This window comes from Anopheles moucheti, chromosome 3 (assembly GCF_943734755.1).
Source record: "Anopheles moucheti chromosome 3, idAnoMoucSN_F20_07, whole genome shotgun sequence".
Taxonomy (NCBI): Eukaryota; Metazoa; Arthropoda; class Insecta; order Diptera; family Culicidae; genus Anopheles; species Anopheles moucheti.
The window spans coordinates 80,640,946-80,662,238 of record NC_069141.1 but is presented as its reverse complement, the minus strand read 5'-3'; the positions used below and the strand labels follow the sequence as shown (position 1 = coordinate 80,662,238).

At 47.2% G+C, this 21,293-nt stretch overlaps 1 protein-coding gene across 13 annotated transcripts in view; it reads left to right on the top strand.

The window, feature by feature from the left end:
• Positions 1-21,293, top strand: part of LOC128305387 (CUGBP Elav-like family member 4) — a 326,349-nt gene that overhangs the window by 184,944 nt on the left and 120,112 nt on the right. For all 13 annotated transcript variants that reach the window (XM_053042805.1, XM_053042804.1, XM_053042798.1 and 10 more), the window contains exon 3: positions 7,201-7,249. In XM_053042805.1, the coding sequence (XP_052898765.1) occupies positions 7,201-7,249 (49 nt within the window). The remainder of the gene's footprint in view (positions 1-7,200; positions 7,250-21,293) is intronic.

Below are 21,293 nucleotides of genomic sequence, written 5' to 3'. Positions count from 1 at the left end.
ACATCAAACTTTCCATTATATTAGGTGTTACAAAGGTTGAATTAAATGCCCTTTAATCCTTCGCTTCGTTTATTATTATTCTATGCAATATCAAAACCCATATCATGCCACACCACAACAGAAAACAATACCCCCTATTCCCCTACTTCACCGCAACCGGAATCGTGCTCCGTTAATCTGTTGATTAGTGGCCATCAACGGCACACAGCGGATGAATATTAGCCGCTCGGAGGACATTGTGCAATCGATGTCACTGTGGCTGCTGCTCCTGATGATGATGGTGATGATGATGATGATGATAGTGCGACCTTAATGAGGATAATATTGAAACGGCTCTTGCTGTATAAATCTTCATCCGTGCCGATCGCTACGGTCTCATTTAAACGGATTTAAACTCTCGTTTTCACTACCTCCAGCAGTGCCTCCTAGATGTGGTTATGCATCATCGGCAACGGCACGTCATTAATTATTGCACTAATAAACAATTCGGTTGACGTTTATAAAATGTCGGCTGGCATTTAACGTTGATCAAATGGATTGACTTTAGCGTTGTTTTTCTTTCGTATTTTCCACACGTGTCCTCCGGCGGGAGGGTTGCCACAGGACGGGAAATAGGGAAGGTAAAGGCCAGTGCCTAACGTTATGCCAAACATCCGGTATGGAATGCACATGCATCGTCATGCACAGTCCGATGCACATGCTGTGTAAATGAGGGGGGACACAGGGGGAGGGGAAAACCATGGAAGCGAACCCTTTAACCCCAAAATGCCTGCCAGCCAACGCGTGCTGGAATGGAACGTGTACGCACGTCATCAGGATATTCATTCGTTTGCTTCTGCCATTCTGTGTCTACCATAGAAGATGGAATGGGAAACGAGGTGCGGGAGATGCATCCGGGGTACGTATGCAACGTACATCGTTGACGTAGTACGGTAGAGCATCTGCATCTGCCCACCGTACGCTCCGATGGCATTTCTATTCACCGCTCACTGTGCACTTGTGCCCTGCACACAAACGTTACCGAGGCGCGCACGACCGTCCATTTACACACATTTACATTGTCCCTTCCGGATCGGACTTGAGAAGGATTAAATGAACGTACCGAGTGTGCACCGGGGAAAGATCAGGACCAGTAGCGGCGTATCGATGTTACAAAACCAGAGCGACATAAACAGTCGTTCCGTGCTACCGCTAATGTGCCTCATCAAGCGAAGACGCCAAGCCTAGATCAGACCACATGAAACCAGAACTCCGATTCTGCGGTTATGTTCGCTTTTTCAAGCGCATCACTACTCGAGCGCAACGGTTGGCATGGTTGCTACGATGTGAAATACCTAGCACGACAACAATCCCGGTAGATGGCGCTGCAAAAGTGCATTTCGCTGGTGGTACCGAGTAGGTACAGTGGTTACTACGATTCATTCCCTTAAACATCAACAGATTACATCGAACAGTTCGGCTTACTTTGTTTCGAAAGTTTGTGTTTAGTATTTTGTAAAATTAATTTCTTATCGCTTGTTTAAGTTTAAAAATTTGTAAAACATTCTCAAAATAAAACGGACATAAAAATACTTAAAGCCCTTCATGTACTGTGCCAATTGTAATCTCCATTTCAAAAACTTTTGCTCGATGTTGTTTACTTCACACAAAAAGCATAAGAACCGAGGCACTTGTTTCTGTTTGCCATTTGTTCGCTATCGCTCCCCGGGTTCCGGGTTTTTTTTAGTACGGACCATTCTAACGTGGCGACCGCACTAATGAGGGATTTGCAGGGCTAACGAAATACCCCAACTTTGTCTTGTCCGTTGTCGTGCTTCCGTTGCAGAACTTAACTTCTCCCGCCACCCGGCGGCTATCTCGCTTGGTCCGGAAGTCACGATGCTCCGATGAAGCTTCACGCTGTGTCCACGGCAGGGAAAACTATTTTAAATTGCCCCGAACAATGACTGGCGAACAAGGCGTAGTCTACCCGGAATGGCACTCCATTCCGCACGCAGCTCTGTTCCCTGGCTGGCTGGAGCGGTTAAGATCAACAACTTAAATCCTTAATGACAACACTGTTGCTGAATGTGGAAAAGTTTACCGTTGCGGCGGCATTCGCCGTTTTGGTTCGATCGAAAACAAATCCTCGTTTGAAGTAAGAAGCCGAGCGGTTGGCGAGTTGAAGATGAGCGGGACACCGTGAGTCCGGTAATCTTTTCGTTCAAGATTCTTCGTCTTTTCTAGAAGCAAAAAAAAAAACGGTCCTCCAAATTCGAGCACAGGAGAAAAGAAGCTTTAACAAGCTGCAGTCGGGAAAACAATGTCATTCGGCTTACTGCTGTGGTACTGCTGTCGTTGGCATTTCTGGGACTTTTCGGACAGCCACGCTGGCAAACGACAAGCATCATACTTCCCTAGGTGACGGATTTTTATCGCTATCCAATCCATTTTAATTGCACCGTACACGAACCACCGCCGTCCCCGGCAAAGGAGAAACTTTTACCCGTTCGAAGCGTAGCGTGAAGCATTCCACCGTTTTGTTGCTTTCGTTACGGATTTTTCGCATAGCAGCTGCCGTGCGGTCTGTTGCACGGAATGCATCGGAAATAGTTTGCTTGTTTAACAAGGCTAGCTATTATCGTGTTCACGGTTTGTTAATTACTCGTACATTTCGAGGCATTTGTCAAGGCGATAATCTTGCTTTTTGAATTTTTGGTAAATCAGGAAGAATTTGTAGTTTGGGACGTCACCATTTGAAAGAATAAACAAAAAAGGAAGAAAATGAAAGCAAATAAGTTATGGAAATTCCTGAAAATAAGATGAAAAAAGGATCTACGAAAGGATTTACTGCCATTAGAGTAGTAAATTTCGCCTCCACTTTATCGTAATCAACCTGTCGCTAATCACCTTCGATAGCAAGTCCATTTGGTGAGGTAATGCGCGTACAACCAGAACCGAAAAAAAAAAGGAATCAATAAACCACATGTACGCTTAGCAAGCGACCAGGGAGTTGAAGCACCCCACAGTTAATGCGCGTGTTCCGCTCACTCGCTGTCACTTCCGACAGCGATAGTAAGCGATGTCTTTCCGGTGGTCGCTAACCGCAACCAGCCACCCAAAGCGTATGATCCATCCAAGTCCGAGCGATTGATTTATATTTTATTACACCTAAAAGGGATCTGCCTCCCGAACGGGTCAGGTCCCCGTTGTGCAGGTGCACGCCACGCTGCCTCCAAAATCCACCGTCGCTGTGTCCACCATTAGGCAATTTACTCCAACCATTCTCGCCCCGATTGCACAAGGCCGGGGGAGGCCCGGGGCGAAATTGTGAGTGGAGTTGATTTACGGTGGGCGAGACGGGGGGGACGGACGGGGCCGGGAACGTGTTCCATGTTCTGCTTTCATCGTCCATAGTGTGTACGCATTTCCGACGCAAGACATATGTTCGTCCTATTCATTTGGGTGGTTTGAAGCCACCGGATGAAGAAGAAGCAACCACGCTGGCCGAACCTTCCGAGCTCATTTTCTCCAGTATCGAGGGAAACCTCACTGCCGCAGGAGAACCATCGTATCGGTGGTGAACAATGCTATAAACTTCCTGCGGCCGCACTGCCCGCAATACCCGGCGTTGTGTTGGGGCCCACAAGCGTGGGCCAGGTTTTAGGTCCTTATCTCTTCCAAACACTTTGTTATAATCTGAAACATAATATAAATGGTAGCTAATTACGTTAATGGATGTGTATTTGTGTTGCGTGGGCTCACCACCACCACCACCACCCTTTTGGGGGCAGTTGTTTCATTGTCATTCGCGGCCACGCGCTCACTACACCATTACGTCCCGCACCATCGCGTTCCGTTCGTGCGTCCTTCTGCTTCTACAGGCCGAAAACGTTTTGGGTACGATGGTGGCCTGCCACCACCAAGGCCATATTGGTAAATCATACTCCATTGGTGCGTGTGGTCACTTTTTCCACTTTCCTACCCAAAGGTGCCGTGGAAAAGCGGCCCACAAACTAACCCCTTTCACGCAGCGATGACGAAAGATGATGTGATTGAAAATGAGAGTGCCGTTTGGTGGATAAATCGATCCATAATCGAACGCATCGAGAACTTCCAACCCATATGGGAACGACAGACGAATCATCAAACGGACAAAGCGAACATTATAGTTGCGCCCTCATATATCATTCACTTTGAAAATTTATTTATTGCTTTTTGTGGCCAAACGGGCGAGAAACCGCTGCCTCCGCACACAACACGGCACAAACTCTTATCAGACATTCCTTCCGGCTTCCGCCGGGCGCCGGTCGTGCCAACCCTCCGGGGGGTGCTGTTTGCGCGATTTGAATCGATGTTAGTAATTAATTAATTAGTCGAAGCCGAATACTCACCACTTGACATCGACTTTAGGCTGCCGGGTTTTGGGCCGTCGAGCTGCTCCCGGTGGACCTCGGTGGTGGTAAAACTTTGCTCGCGCATTACCAACGTCTTGTGGCGTTTGCTCTGTCCCCAAGTTCCCCATCGCTCCTTTAGGTTGCTCATAATCAGACGTCAGCCAGCTAGTTAGAGCGGATAGCGGAGGAAAACTTTTCCACCATCAATTTTCCGACCCTTCAGAATGGTGGAAGATGGTGCGTACGCTGCGCAAACGGTACGCAGCTCTCGAGGGAAAATGTTGGCGCTGGAAAATTGCAGGCAGAAGGTGGCGGTGGTGGTGGTCGCCTCCGGACGGACACGGCAAATGGCGGCCTACAGGGAGTGCGAAAGTTAAACGAAAGATATCAGCAGTGGAACAGTACGGAGCAACAAAAAATTAGAGAAACCACTCAAGCAACCTCACTGCCGCGCGGAAGAGTAGAGAAATGCATTAAAAAATTAAGTAAATACCCTCCATCATCTTGCAGAAATGTAAGGAGCACGAAAAGAACGCTGGACAGGCGCTAGTGGAACGAAACAAACTGTAAGAAAAGTGTTCCTCGAGCACACGCAAGCAGTCCAGCAGTTCTCTGTGAGGAACTGGGGGAAAAAAGGATTCATCCGTAGGGACAAAAACCGCAAGCTGGGCTTGGGAAATTGGCTGAAAGCTGAAACGTTAAAAGAAATGTTCAGCAAAATCAGTTAAGGTTTATATTACAAAACCCCAAAACGAGGAGGGGAAACGATACACGCAGAGAGAATTAACTCCCACCAACTGATAATTGTGAATGATGGAAGAGAAAATAATTAGATGTGACTGTTTGGGAAAATAATTATCTTCCCCAGCTTGGCGCCCCCAATTCGCATCCGGTGCAAGGCGCTCGTATATAATGAGTTGTTTGTTTTCACGCTGCAAATAAAGAAATCTACCTGCGTAAGGTGTTTTTAAGCGCTAGCGGGTGGCAACAATTTAGCATCAAAGGTTTAAAGCCAAACAAACAGCTGACCATGCTGAATATTTAGTCTCATTACACGCCCAAGAAGCTTAATTAACCGCAAAGCGTTGACACCGTTTTATAAGCCACCCGAGTGCGAGTGCGGATGAAACCAACCAAACCAAACATCCGAATGTCTTTGCTGTGCTGTGCGAACGGGCGAAGAAAGTCGCAATAAATGGTCGCATGGCCTGCGTCTGTGCGCCCGTTAAACGTTGCCAATCGCTACGCTGCAGCATCATTATGTTCGCTAAATAACATTAAATTATGCAAAAGATTCAATTACTCCCGGGTCGGTGCGATAAGATAGGAACATAAATTTTCGCGTTCATCGTAGCCGCGCAGTCATTAAACCGTTTGCGCGTTTGCGTGCGAAAACAGATTCATGCGATTTGGGGTTTTCCTTAAACGCTACCCCCGGTACATGGCAGAGCTCAACGAACGCTTTAACCGCTTGGTATTGGCAAAATTATCCCGGTTCGGCTTGGTCGGCGGTTGAACTGTGAAGCAATTGTTGGTTGATGGTGGAAATTAAAATGCTTTTCTTCCTGGAACGCTGCTGTGGGGGGTTTGAATTTATTGAAGCGCATTCTTGGGAAATGTTTAATATCGACTTGAACTAACCTTTGAAGATGGATGCGTTACGAATGGCGTGGTGTACCTTCTCATATTCTTACATTTACTTGATCAAATATTTAAAATGAGCAGTTCTTTTAAGTTAAATATGTTCGCGAAATGATGAAAAACCTATTTTATGATTACGGCATACTAGATCCACTATTCACACTGACATAAGACATACGTCACTTTGATCGAATGTAAACAATAATTATAGCAGGTGGTATTAAAAAAAACCAAATCAACTGTCAAAAAGTAGTCCAGTTTGTGTTGTGTTTTTCCGCGCGTGTGTTTGGTTTCGTTCACGAAAAATTGCACAATTTACAATCGCGAGTGCCGAAAAGAGCGGAAGAAACCTTTCATCATTTCCGTTAAACAACCACCCACGAGTGCGCCAAGTTGTTCGCGAAGCGCAGCCGATTCACACTGATATGGAATCTCTGCCGCCGAGGGTAGTGCTACTGGTGCGTGTACAGCCACCACCACCACACGGCAGGCACTTCTTTGTTGCGGTGAGGAAAATTTAATTCCCTCCCGCTCGAATTTTAAACGCCTCCAAGAGTGGCCGGAGTGGCTTTTGCTTTCGCACAATTCCACAAATTCGCTCTCAGTGTCGAGCGGAAAGGAAAGGATATGTAACAGGCGCTGTGTTTTAATATGGCGGGGGGCAGGTTTGCATACAAAGCGCCAAGATGGCGATGGTAGGCAAGCTTATGCGGGCATTCCGGGAGCCCGGCGGTTTTGTTGGCTCGAGGATGCTGGAATTGAATATAAATTAAAAACCAGAATACATTAAAATTTCCTTTACACAACCACCCTGCCACAACCCCGCTCGCAAGCGAACAATTTTCCATTGCAAATCACTTTCCATCGGCGGGCTTTCTTCGAACGGCAGTTCCGACGACGACGTCGACGGGCAATTCGGGCGTGGCGTGGAAATGTCTTGTTCGCACATCGGAATGTCGACGGCCCGGATATTGGTGGGGCGGAATTGTGGCAGGCGGCCTGCCTAAATTATGCCTTTACAATTTTATTGCGTTCATTCGATAAAATCCCCGTGACCGGGTTTCCCCCCTTTCCAAGCCCCATTTTCGGCGACGGTCGTAAAGCATAATGCCGAAAGGTCTAATGAAAATCTGATTTAACATTCGTCTCACTGCTCCCTTTTCTTCCCTTTCTTTACTTGCAGATGAACCGTGCTATTCAAGTCAAGCCAGCGGATAGCGAGAACCGCGGTGGTAAGTTACGATTTCTCGTTTCGCTTCGTTTACGTGGATCTTTCCTTCCAAAATTACCACTATTTGCTGTCTTTTTCATTACCTTTTATCGATTGTGTTTTGTTTTTTCGTTTCTCTCTCCGCTGAGTTCCGTTTTACACTCACCCCAAAAAAACCCACTTCTTTCTTGAACTTTGAAAACAACGAAACACTACCGCGTGTACGAAGCGCGCGCATCATTCTTTACAACAACGCTGCAAAGGATGCAGGATTAATTGAAGCATTAATACGCATATGTTGCATTGTCGCCTCGTGCTCGATGTGAGCATCAATTTCACCAAACAACAAAACACAAATTGAGTTCACACTTTGGTATGGTTTTGCGCAAAACAGATAAAGCAACAAAAAAGAAAAGGACGAAAATAAATCGACTCACAGCGCGCAAGTAAATTTCAATTGCATTGAAAAATCACCATCGTTCATCGTCCTATGCGAGATGCGGTGGTGGTGGTGTGTGTATGTGCTTTTGTTTTTATTTTGGACACAGCTCTTGCCAGCTGAGAACCCATTTGGAAACGAGCTAAAATAATCATAAATTCACGCCAAAATTCAATCGCGAAAAAGCGGTCCCATTTATCTTGCTTTTCCCATCCATCCATCCATCCCATCCACCCCAGCCCCGGGAATCGGAATCGGTCGGGCCACGGGTGTTTGGGGCAATCATTCAAGATAGCATCGCGATCGCGCGAACGCGTCGATGTTGCTTTGTTTGGCTTCACACAATTCACTTTGATTCACGACGATTGGTTTGATTTAAAAGTGGCCAGATTGGGCAATTTGATAAGGGATGTATGAATATAAATATATAAAATAGAGGTTCCAATCGAACGCAAATACGCTTTGATATGTACCGCTTTGCAGAACCGCAGAATATACCCCTCGTGTACAGAAAACCCTCCTCCGCCCCGTAAACTGTTATCTAAAACGACAATTTTGAAGCTCGAATGTTGCCCGTGTAATGAACGGTCCCAAAATGGCTCGGTGGTCGTACAGAGGGTGGAAATTGTAAATGCCGTTTAAAGCCATCCTTAACGGGTCCATTACGGCTGTCCGGCAAACAAGCGCAAGGGAAAGCAACAGAGAGAGGAGAGCAAGTCCTAACGCTGAACGCAAGCGTAGCAAAGCACCACGCACACTTTAATATCATGCTAATGAAATAATTTCCAGCAATATAAATTACCTAATGTTCCTCTTTTCACAAAATGAAAGATAAAATGTTTCGCCCCGACAGCGTAACGTCGGGCGCTCGTAAGAACGTCGGGCGCAGGCCATGCCTCTGCCGTGTGGCCGAAACAGAAACCGAAAGTAGGTGGTAACGGTCGTCCGTCGTACGGTTTCCTAGTTTGCAGCAAGGGCGTTTGTTTTTCGGTTGGTGCGCTGGAAACGCAAACAAAATATGTCTTTTGATATTTAATAATAATAACCTTAGCAACAGAGTAACGTACCGCCGTTGCGCTTTAAGAACCCGACGTACACGACGGTACACGACGGGGGGGTTTTTTTTTTGGGGGGGGCCCGAGTAAGTATGGGGAAGATGCGCGGTGGACCAGCAACAGTTCTGGTTGTGATGTGTTGTAATAGGGCTTTGAGACACAATTCTGGCACAATCTATCCGTGTCCGGAGATATATGAATGATCTTTTTTTCTCACTCTCTCTCGCTCGCTCGCTGTAGTTGCTTCTTTCTTGGTCACCGCAACCCCCTCCACCTCCCTGTGCGCACGGTCAGTGAACTTCGGCAACAAATGCCCGAAAATTTAAGCCCCCCCCGCCCTTTATAGAGGAAACCAAAACACATGAAAGGTACACGCCGCAGAGGCGACGAAGATTTCATTAGTGATGAAAGGCAGTGAAGAGAAAAAGGGACCGGGCATGCCTTGGCATCTGGTATCTGGACCAGTAGGGGGCCAGAGGGCGAGTTATGAGAATGCTAATAAATCTCCATAAACATTACCGTCGGTCGGGCCCTGTGATGGCATTCCCACCCAAAAACAAGGGCACACCACCCCGCAGGACACTCTGGCTGTTCTGTGGCCTGTAAAAGACTTAATAGCAAATTGCTCTGATACACTTTGCGAGTTGATACACCAAACCATTCACCGTGTCCGTCGAGTACGGGCGGGAAGCAATTTCCATTTGATAAATGGTTGCATGGCGACAAATGTGTGTTTACGATTAAAAAATTATAAACCAAACATCGGTCGTCTAAAGCAACGATGTCCGGAACCGGGATGGAACCGGGATGGAACTAATCAAATAAATGAAACAGTCGTGCAGAAGGAGCCGTTGTTGGCTGGTGAGGAACACAACAAAAAATGAATGTCTGTTGAGATATTCGACGGTCTTGATGAGACCTGTTTGGCTGGCAAGTTTGACGTTCTTATGACCGGTTGGTGCGTTTCGCATATTACGCCTCTGATAGGAGTTACTTGTTACTTTCCTATCCCTTTTCATGTTAATCCATCTTCGGGCCCTTCGTCCTTCGCCCAAACACGGCAAGATTTATGATAAGACAAACCTCCACCCCCTTGGAGGGTCTTCGAAAAGGAGGGCCTTCCAATGGCGCTATTTTGGTGGGCTTCAATCTTCGTCATTTCACCCTTTTACCTGTTACTGGCAGGGCGACATGTGTGCAATGTTTCAGTAATTGCCTTAATCCTTTTCCATGTTTTACAATCCGACCGACGTCCCCCAGACATCCGGCGTGAAAACCCATCGTGTGACGTAAAAACTAGCTTGATAGATCCTCCCCGGCCGGATCCTCCGTCAGGACAAACTCATCCGACGACGGTGGAACACCACGTAGTAAGAATGTTCCGTGCCAGGTACCCGGTCCCGGTACCGAAAGGGCTGTCAGCAAGGAAGGTTTGATAATTTGATCAAATTAAAATCGAAACCTTCACGCCCCAAACACCCGATGCCCGCGCCATGTGGGGCAATTCCTTTTCTTCGTAGCGACACCGAAGGAAGGGCGACTGCTCGGGCATCCTTGCTCGGCTGATGGTTTGTGGTGTGTGATTATGGAGGATTTAGTGGATGAGTGACAGGTCTATCGGTTCAACCGTCCCTCCCCGTCCCCCGCAAAACCCCAACATGCGAATCTGTCGAATGGAAAGTTTTGTTGTTGCAAGAGGGACGGTTCCGGGTGGGGCACCGTTTCTGTCCCTCCATCCTACATCACGGCACGGCCGCAACGGCGGATGGTGGGCGTTCAGCAAACTTAGCGAAGCAATTTTCCATTAGGAAAATTACATTGTCATTAGCAGGTGTTTCTCTGCCAGACCAGCTGACATCGCCCGAATGCCACGAACCTCCCGGGGGTGGGCTCCATAAAACGGGCGGCTTTGGCGCTGGTTGAGCGTAAATGTAATTTTAAGACGATGCTGAGCTTGCTTTCTCTTGCGAGATGATGCTGAAGGAGAAGTTTGAAAAAAAAGAAACAAGAATTCCACACAACCGAAGGGCACCCATTAACCGCCTCCATTCAGCCGTGCCAAATGGGGTTTTGTGTTGTGAGGTAAATTAAATTCTTACACTTTAAAGAGCGCATCAAAACAGTAATTACACACAACGTGAGACACAACACCGGTGCACCGGTACTAATACTACGCGAGCGAGAACAAATAATGAAATTTAGTCCCCCTTTTCCGAAAGGGGCTGATATTGGAAGAGCTGTCGTTATCGTCCCACTACGTCCAGTAACGCGAAGAGCAAATAGCAAAAGCAATGCAACAGCGTGTTTTTAAAACAGTGGCCAACGTTAGCCGGATAAAAAATGCATCATCAATTTCATCGGTGAACGAGAATTACGCAAACATAGAGAGTGGAGGGAAAATCTAAAGGAATGTGGTACGGCGGGAATTCATATTTCACATCCCCTGCTTTATCCCTTGCTGGGAAAGGAAATGAACGGTAAAATTTCAACACATTAGTCGACTGATTGCTCCCATTAGGGGCCGCTGGGGCCGCTGGGGATGGTGGTGGGTAGTACCGTGTGCGCTCGATCCACCTCCCGGTTGGGCTTTCGATTCGATGGAAAAGCCATTCTGAATATTTCATTTGGGAATGTCAGTCATGGATGGTGGCTGACGAGGAGCGGGAGGAAAAACCACACCACAGCACAACCGCGCGCCCATCACGTGTGTGTGTGAGTCGGGTATTTCAATTCCCCATTCGGAAAAGCCAGCAACACACACACACACAAAACGGCAACAGTTTGCATGTTGTTGCATTTGTGCATTTGTGCAGTTGCAGTCGTACCTCCCATGCAACCCATGGAAACCCCGTACACACGCTTGGTGGTGGCATTTTTATAGCTCTCGTGTGTGCGCCTTTGATGGATTTGAATTTTGGCACAGACGCGCACATTGTGCGTTTATAAAAATAAAACAAAAAAAAAATACGCCCGTAAATTGGACGCCGAGCGCAATTAATGTTTTGCGGTGTTCTTTGCGCTATCTCAACGGCGTCAAATGGAGAGGGGGAGGGGATCTCTGTTATCTTTAGCGATTTATAAATGTGATGTTTATTTCGCTGCTAACACGCCGCGCATAAAGAAAGTCCCAATTTTGAGTGGGGGGGTGTGGAAAACATGCAATAAACATTATATCTTCCTGCCATTTTCCAGCGGTGATGACCACCAGACTCATGATACCCAGTTGAGGTGAAGCCGTTAAATCAAACCCACCGAGAGGGCACACGCGGCGACAGTAGGGGGATGGTGTCACCAAGTGTTTGCTCAATTATCGCACCCGAAAGCAAATTGGTCCATAAAACTCTCCCCAAACTCGACTACATTTTTTGGGGTCGAACGAGCGAGCGACAGAGGGAGAGAGGGATGTACTGTCCAAAAGGAACCCCCCGCGCACTCCCAGCTCGCAAAAGAAGAAGGAAGCAGCAAGAACAGCCACTTCCAATCCAGAGTACCTAATTTAAAAACTTTTCAACCCAACACCCATTTTGTCCCTTTGTTTTTTTGTTGTTATTGTTTTGCCATGCCATAGCCGTGGAGGGAGTCCGAGGGGTGGGTTCAAGTCATTACTACTACCGTTCCCGGATGTCCCCGGATGGAATCTTTGTGTGTGTGTGTTTGTTTTGTTTTTTGTTTTTTTTTTCTGCTGTGGACACATCGCTTTACAATCGCTTCTCGCTTCGGGCACGCTTCCATTCTCGATTGCGGTGTGGTTTTTGGTGTTGCGAAAGTAAGCACAAACAACAGCAAAAACACACACGCCTGCAAAACTTACCTTTTACGGAGCGGAATTGGGAAAAAAGTGTATGGAAAATGGTTGGCAAAGGAAATGGGGGAAAAACCCCCCCGCATGCGAGATAACGACCCGCTCCGTTGTGTCGGGGAGGGAAGGGTGGTACGATTGCGAGCGAAACCTGGGAGAGGTCAGCAAGACAACGGTGACGGTGACGCTGAAAATGGGGCCAAGATACACCATTAATTCAAATTATCTCATTTACAACGGAACTCGGTTATATCACTAATTTTTTCCACTTGTTTTTCCCGTTTTTTTTTTCGCTAGAGCTTTTTTTCTGTTTTGTCTGGTCGTGTTTGCGCTGCCTCTGCCATCCCGGCGCTGCGAAACGGTCAGAATTGCCAGAATGAGGATGGTCCTCCGTCCTTTTATTCCGTTCACGGTGTCCTCCGCTTGCCACACCACACCTTTATCGACAATCCGCCCAGTTCACACCCGCCCCTATTTGATGTTATGCAAATTACCGTACCGGAATTGTATCGGTGTGATGCCGGGTGAGGCGGTGTGGCAACCAACAGGCAACACCTACCTATCACACACACCCACTCCTGGCAGTGTCCACCCGCGCACAAAAAACGAACCCGGGGACAAGCGAATGAATGTCTTTCTTTATGCCTATTACTCGTTGGGACGGTTGGTCGGAAAAGGGCTTTTCTGGTTGGGTGTGTGTGTGTGTGTGTGGGCGCCACGAGGTGGTTTTTATGGAGCATAAAGGTTACGTTAAACAATAGGCTTTTCCAAGGCCGTATGCGAGTGTGTTTGTACAGCAAGATAGACCTCCCCGCCCACCTCGGGGAAGACCCTTTGTGTGCCTGAAAACTGAGTGCCGGGTGGAAAAAGGAGATCGGGATTGAAAGTGTGCCTTCTTGGTGGTTCCTCCTAGCCCCAAAAAAAAAAACGGATGGCACAACGGAATGGCCAGCGAATGCAAACAGGCGTCAAGCGATCAAATAAATGGGAAAGGACAGCGAAAAACCAACCTTATTCCGTGTTCGTGCTGTCCGTCCCAGGGTCCGAGCAGTTTTAGGCAAACGCCTAAACGATATTGCGCTCGTGCCGCGGTGAATACCAACGAGGCACCAGGAGCACTAAGAGTTTCGAAACAATCATAAAAGTGGATAGCATGTGTAGGGAGCGCAAAATGCAAAAATGAGCCGAGCCGTGGCGTGGAGACCGGTGGCGAAATGTATCGATTTCGGATGCAGCGAGCCCTGTTTTGCCGGGGAACGGAATGACGGAATGACGGAATGTGTTTGAGTGCCGCTCGCATTCCGGGCATACACATTAACGGTTATGGCCGTTAGTACCTGTGCTGTGTGTTACTTTCGGTCACGGTTTTTTGGAGCACCGTTGGTCCGTTGGATCTTTGGACGGTAATGGACGATGGTCGTCTGTTGGATGTGACATGGCGTTGTGCATGCGTAAGAATGCTTTTGAAGAAGGTTTCAAGGGTCGTGGCAGGGCATAATTGACAACTTTGAAAAGTGTTGCTGTTAAATGAAGCGATCAATTGCGTTGCAATCAGTTAGCTTTGTATGAGGTTCAGTTTCATGATATATATTTATATAATGTTACTAGAGCTGGAGAAGATTCTTTGTGCTAAATATAGTTCGCAGGTTCCTAAAGTCCTTTGTTTCCTGAAAGATTTTTTGCTATGGACTCCACTGTTGTGTAGCCAATTGATCGATCTTTCGAGAGAGGATCGGTACAAGATCGATCTTAAGGAGAGTTTCTTGTGTCCTTTGATCTATTTTTAGGACTTGGATATCCAGAAATGAAAGTTTTGAAATATCTGTAACATTTAGCTGAGCAAATTAATGAATTCTTCTAACTGCAGTTCTTTATTCCAGAAGTGTGCCAGCTATATTTATGCTAAAACAACTCCCCGTACCGAGTGTCAAATTGTGGAAAAGGGGTGAAAGTATGAATAACTGATACTTAAACGATAGTTTAAAAGTGACCTTTCATCATCGCTACACTAATCACATTGACCACAATCAATCCAATTCAAACCTCAAGCGCACGGATGTAAATTATTACCAGCCTCAAGCCTGAGCGCGAGTGTGTGTTGTAACATCCTTTACAAACCACCGTCCATTAGACAGATTGCTCAATTACGGCCCGCTCAAACAGCGAGCGGCTGATGAAGCGGTGCCCATCGTTGGTGCAAAGAGGGATTCGGGCGGCGGATATCTGATTTGTAATTCATAAAATTTATATCAGCTACACACAGTTGCCCATTTGCTGCCATCACCACCACCACCACCACCTTGTGCTGGCCCTAGCAGCAATGCAAACAGTTACAGCCCCATTCCCGATTCCCGCAGGGGTTTTTCCCCGGCCGGCGCCAGTGCCTCAAGTAAACTCACGTGCTACACGTACCGGTTACCGTGAACAGGTCGGTTGGTGGTTGTTCAACACTCAACATAATTTCACAACACAACCACTTTTGTAAAGAGCCGTAATGTAAGCACCCTCCAAACCGGGGAGGGGTGTGGAACACGTAGCACAGTGCCACGCACCGATGCAATGGGAATGCGCGTGGAATTGATGATTATTTTTATGTACTTTTTATGTTATTTAATTTGTACACACATTCATCACAATCAATTGAAGACACTCTGGTGGAACTTGGGGTTTTTTTTTCTTTCTTTCTTTTGGCCCCCCCCCCCGAGCAAGCGCAAAAAAACGAGGGTGGTTGGGGGGGGTGTTGTTGGGGATGAATTGTTTTTCGAATCGAAACCTCTCGTTCCTTGCAGGTGTACATCCTTCCATTGCTGATTTACATTCGGGTGTGCGACGGGCCCGTGTTGCGTGTGTATTGCGCGGCTTCGGGGTGTATTCACACGCGTTTGATTACATCATTCATCTTCATTTAACGTAACGAACGCAGCGTGAGTGCGCGCCGCAAGGGAATTCATTGCGTTTTTGTTAAGGGCTGAAGGGGGACGAACCAAACAAAAAAAAAAAAAAAGAAAAACGTTGCCAAACGCTAGTGGAAAGAATAGAACGTGATTTTGTCTGAACCTCCACGGGTGGATCTCTGGGGGGGTGGTGTTTTTTTCGAGGCTAAACCTTGTCTAAAAGCAGCACACACATCCTTCCTGTTTCCAGCGCTTCGGGACGTTGGGTGTGTTGGGTTCCAAGCGTGTGCCGTTGGATTATAAACCAGCACACAACCTACACGGCGTACGCAACGCTACACCGTCGTACAGTTTTATGTGTCTCATTTGGTGTACCATTTGCGCACGGGCGTCTGGGCTTTGGGAGGAGGTGGCAGAAAAAAAAGAGGCAGCGGAAGAACAATAAGCCACCCACCATCCTGTCTGCCTGCCTGCCATGGATTAAGCCACTACCACGAATGGGGCTTCCTTAAAGCATCGGCCATGTGCATATGTTGCAACGTAACATATGAGGGGGAGGGTGTGGAATTTTGGATTGCCGTTGCGCGACCCAGCAGGAGAAAAATCGATTTCACCTACACGACGCTAATCCATTAATCGATTTTCCCGTATCTGCGTGTTTGTGTGAGTGTGTGGGATTTTTCTTACACTCAAGACCTGACATTCACCCAACCCCCCCTGAGTTCCAGAGTTTACCGGATGCAATGAACATAAGAAACGTACAGCCCCCTTCGGACATTTTCCGGTGTGTTGTGTGGAGCATCGTAGCATTGCCTTGGTGCGTGGTAGGTTAAGTTTGTTGAACCTGTCGCTGCAGGGAAAGGTGCACGACCTCGGCACCCGGCGGTGTCGACATAATTTTACCAAACATATGTTCCGACACGTGATTACATTACATTAAAGCCGTACCGAGCAGGGACCGTCTGTTTCGTAGTGGGGTTGGTGAAAGGAGGAGACCTACAATTACAGATAATCACAAACATTACTGTGTCACCCGGAGGAGAGTCCACGCACTCACGGCGATGATGATGATGCTCATTCCAGCGCAAACTAATTCCAGCGTTGAAGAACTGATTTTTTTCTTCAAGAAACTCTGAAAGCCACGCAGGGATAGAGGATCGTGCGTTTTTTCCCTGGATTTTCACTTTCAATTTGCATGTCTAAGCTCTGTCAACTGCTTACGCGTTGGGAGTGTAAGTGGCGTAAAAACCCCGTCGAAGTTCCTGTGCAGCAGCTGTAACAAGTCTTGCGTTTCGATAAGCAGAGAGGGGCTTTCTTCCAGCTTTTGGTACTGCATTAAACTCTGGGAACTTCCCTGGACTTCTAACCGTCGTCGTCTAAGCTTCCGGACGCTGCAAGAAACCACTCGGGCGGGCGGTGGCGCTTATGACATATTCGCCTGGTGTGAAATCCATTTCGAGTGCTACTGTTTATTTATATATTTTATGTGCCAAAACAAGCACACATACAAAGGAAAAAAAATATCGGAAATGTCACATGTGCGAGTGCAAATGGCGGCTGCTCGAGAAAAAAGGGTGTCGTACGCTTCGCCGGATTGTTGCTCTACTTTTGCTGAGTGAAATAAGATTGGATACATATAGAGCGATATGTTGGCGAATCTGGCGAGCACTACCACCTACCTTCGTACAGCAAACACACTCTCTCCCCCTCCGAGAAAAAAAGAACTAGTTTGAAAGGGACCCGAAATGGTATGCCGCTTTGGGAAGGATTTTACTAGATCTCGTTTGGTGGAGGGTGTTTTTCCCTTAGTAAACTCCCACTTTGCCATTTTCCACCCACGAGTGATGCTTGTGCACCATTCCTGCTGCCCCCCGATACCTGAGAGCTCCATCCACGTGTAGGTAAAAAGCCATTGGGGGTGGGAGAAAGTTGCAAACGCCGGCAAACCGTACGGAACCGTACCGTTTTCGGCATATATGACAAAAGGGAAGAAAGGTATGCGCTCAGGTACCGTACTGCCGTCAACGCGCCAAGGCGTCGATAATGTGAGAAAAACGTTGCGCAAGCAGACGTGTGGGAGTTTTTAGGATGAATAATTTATGAAAATAAATAATTTGCTATCAATTTATACTGATGAGGGTCGTGAAAGTTTTATGAACCACCCTCGTTGCGGACACGTGAAAGGACCGATCGGTGGAAACGGTTTTGGATTTGTGGTATTTGGTTTTTAGCATTCGATGGCCAGGTCGATCGATTGGCCAGTGGTTGGATGAAAAATGACATCAGCCAAAAACTCCGATGTTCTTCGGATGTTGAAAACTTTTTTAATTTCACTTTAATTCAAGTCTGTTTCTTTTGTTTTTAACCCCCCCCCCTCCCCTCCCTCCCCACTGTAGTCAAACTTCGGTAACAGATGGGTTGGTTTTGGGTTTTTTTCTTGTTGCCCATTTGATCAAATATGAATATTTATACAAAATTATATTGCTTCGAACAAATCAGCAAATCGTATTGATGAGGAGCCACCCAAAAGTTCCGGTTTTCATTAAAGAGGTTTCTAAATTCTTCAAAGTTTGCGGAGGAGGTGCTCGGTTTTTTCTGTTCTTCTTCTTTTGTTTGTGACATCGCCATCGCCTTACCCGCCGGGGTGGTTGGAATTGATCGACAGGATATCCTGTGGAGCAGAGCAAGCGCAAAAGAGTCACCGGAAATGAGACAAACTCCCAATGAACAAAAAAAAACACACACACACTAAAAAGAATTCAAAAAAAAACAAAGAAAAAAAAGGCCAATAGAAGAGACATCTTTGCCATTATCGTAACGGTCGCACGATCAAACCAACTGCTGCTGCTCGCTGTTGTTGTCCCATTGTAAAACAAAATAACATTTATTGTCAATACTGTGGCATCGTCGAAACGCACACGGCTTTTCTTTGTTGTACGATTTCGTTTTTCGCATTTTCTTCTTCGGGGGCGGGGGAGAGAGGGTTTCCTTCGGTTCGAAGTTGACAGTTCCACAGCCACGGAACGGAAGCGCGTCGTACCTTTTTATTCCATCCCAATCAACTTCTGCTTGTTTCACTTCAAAAGGAAAATGAGTACCCCCTAAATCTTTTCTCCATCAAATTAGGATACCGGACCACATGGAGGACGAAGTGCATGGGGGTGAGGGGGGCAGGGGGTTTTGTCCTTAAGCGTCCCCACCAAACCCCGGTTCCTGTCTTCTTTCTGTGCTGCTGCTGCTGCCGTGGAACCCATCGATCCCTCGATTTTCTTTCTTTCGGAAAGGGATTCTGTGGAACATGAAACGCTTGTGCCCGCTTGGCAGCATCCTTTTCGCCTTGCTCGTGTCCTTTTTCCTGGCTTGTTCTGCTTTTTTCCATCCTGTCACTTTGATTTTGGTTCGGTTGTAGTCGTTATTTGAATTGATTTTATTATCTGCCTGGAAGGAAAACTCACACACACACAAACGCACCGATTCCATTCCCTCCGGTTTTTTTTTTGTTTGGCCGTCGAGGGGAAGGATTCATGGGCCTGTCAAGGTGATGGGTGAAAAATCAATACCAGAAAACCCCGAAAACGAGTTTACAGTAAATCCAGTGCCAAACACCCTAAGCAAATGATTGAATCTTTAACCGGCGTATTTGAATGGAAAGCGAGCGGCAAACAAAAAGAAGTGGGTCCTGTTCGGGGGATGAGGGTATCGGAGGGTAGGGCAGCACATGCTGTCGGTGGTGTCCTACTTTAAAGCATGAGATTCATCCAGGATCACCCGGAATCTCGGGGCTGACAAAATGATGCCAGGCAATATTCGTATTATCTCCTTCGGATCGAACGGTCGGTTCCCCCCGCACATCTCCCCCCTCCCTTCCAGCAAGGTTACACGTGTGTGTTGGAGCTGTGTTTCCACCGCAAAGTTGACACTTTTTTTTCTCTCCACCCAATCCCAAAAGCGTTAGCTGAGCGATGAGAGCTGTTTCGCTTCGAGCGAGCGAGGTTTACGATTGATTTTCACCATCGCATTGAGGGGTGAAAAATCGTCGAACGTGGGCTAAATCCTTCATAAACACACACTAACACACACACTAACACACACACACACATGGCCGCCCGGTGTGAGTCTGTTGCGGCCATAAATTTTGTGGCCAGCAAACAAACACAAACGTCACCACCGGGTGGCGAGGTGGCGTAAAAGTGTCTCTATCTGCGCCGTCTGTTGGCCACACGAACCAAGTCCTGCTGCTCCCCTCGCGTACGCTCGTTCAAACATGGCATCGATGGGTTTCCACTTTTGTTGATGTCATCGTATAAATATTAGGTGACGAGACCAGAACCAGATGACACAATATTACATCTCGGATTGGGGGGTTTTTTGGCGATCACATTTGCAGGAGTGGGGGGGATTTGGGTTGTAAAAAAAAGCGAACAAACTGTCCTTGACAGGATGTGGGTATAGCTTTAAGAACTTTATGTCACCGGCACAAGGTGACATGAGGTTCGATATATCTTTATGTTGCGTTTTTGCACATCATCATCAGCATGAAGATGTCTCACGGTGTACACGGTGTTTTCGTGTTGAAGATATTTTCAATACCTTATCAAAAGTGTTTCGTTATGAACGCTTTTTCGTTTAAGCACTAATACACTAATTGAACTGTGTTCATCGATACTAATCGTACATTCATTTCCTGCAACACAACAAAGGGACTCTACAAATCATTCTCGACGACGTTCTGGACACCGTCATCTCTTCCAGCGATAGATAAAGCCCCGATTGAATGCATTACCAGGGCGATTGCTTCGGCTTATCGCCGGCAAAATCTCTCCTGTCTTCAGCACCAAACCCATTCGACAACGCTGTAAATCAATAGGGGGACCTGCCTGCAGCTGCTCAAAGTATTTGTGCTGTGACATCTTTAGCTGTCATCCTCTGTGCCAAGCTTTAATTTCAATTAAAGCTCATCCCGCCCATTGTCGTCCTCTCGTGGAAAAACCACAAGCGGGTGGCAACCATATGGTTTTACCGTATGGCGTTGGCTGTTGGCGTAGTCAATGTGATGCAGCAGCACACGGCCAGAGATGATGGTACAAGAATGTGAACGGCCCGGACGGTAGACGACCCATCATCAATCCAAGGTGCACAGGAAAAAGGTTCCCCATCCCCAAAGGCCCATCTTGGTGGTCGGTTCTAACGAACTTAAGTTCTCAACCGGAAGTAACGTCTTCGGCTTTCGGGACGGCCACTGGCGGTGTCGTACGGTTCCGGAAGGTATCAGCGAACCGTAAGCACACGTACAAACCGCACGTGTATGTGTGAGTGTGTAAGGAGACGGGGGTACACACATGCATCATCAAAACATGAGCGTATGGCATTGTCGTGTAGCAAATGGGCAAGCGTATTAAAATTAAAGGGAAAAGGGGAAATCTAATATATCAAATGTCTTCTTAGACGAAGGGCCAAGAATACTCGGTTGGTGGCCACGAGCGGCGGTAGCGATGAGTACATGCAGCATCTTGTACACATTGTTGTAGCCGTCGAGCGTACGAAGCGATACTCTTGGATCTGGTGCAACCGGATTTACGAGCATCAGTCACCCGAGGGTTGGCAGACAAACGACCGGCAAAAGATGATGACGGTGAGTGAATTTTGAGCTTTCCGCAGCGAATCTCATCGCTTACCGTATGTGTGTGTGTGTGTGCGGGTGGTTGCATCGCTGATTGGCAACCAATTTTCTTTGCCATGCAGAACACCAGGGGCGCACAGTGACAGTGACGGCGCGCACAGAACAAGCGATAAATCCAAGACCAGAACAAGGACAAGCGTCTTCATCCGGGTTCACGGTTGGTGGACGCGGGTGGGCGTCCGAAAGCTGTCAAGATTGG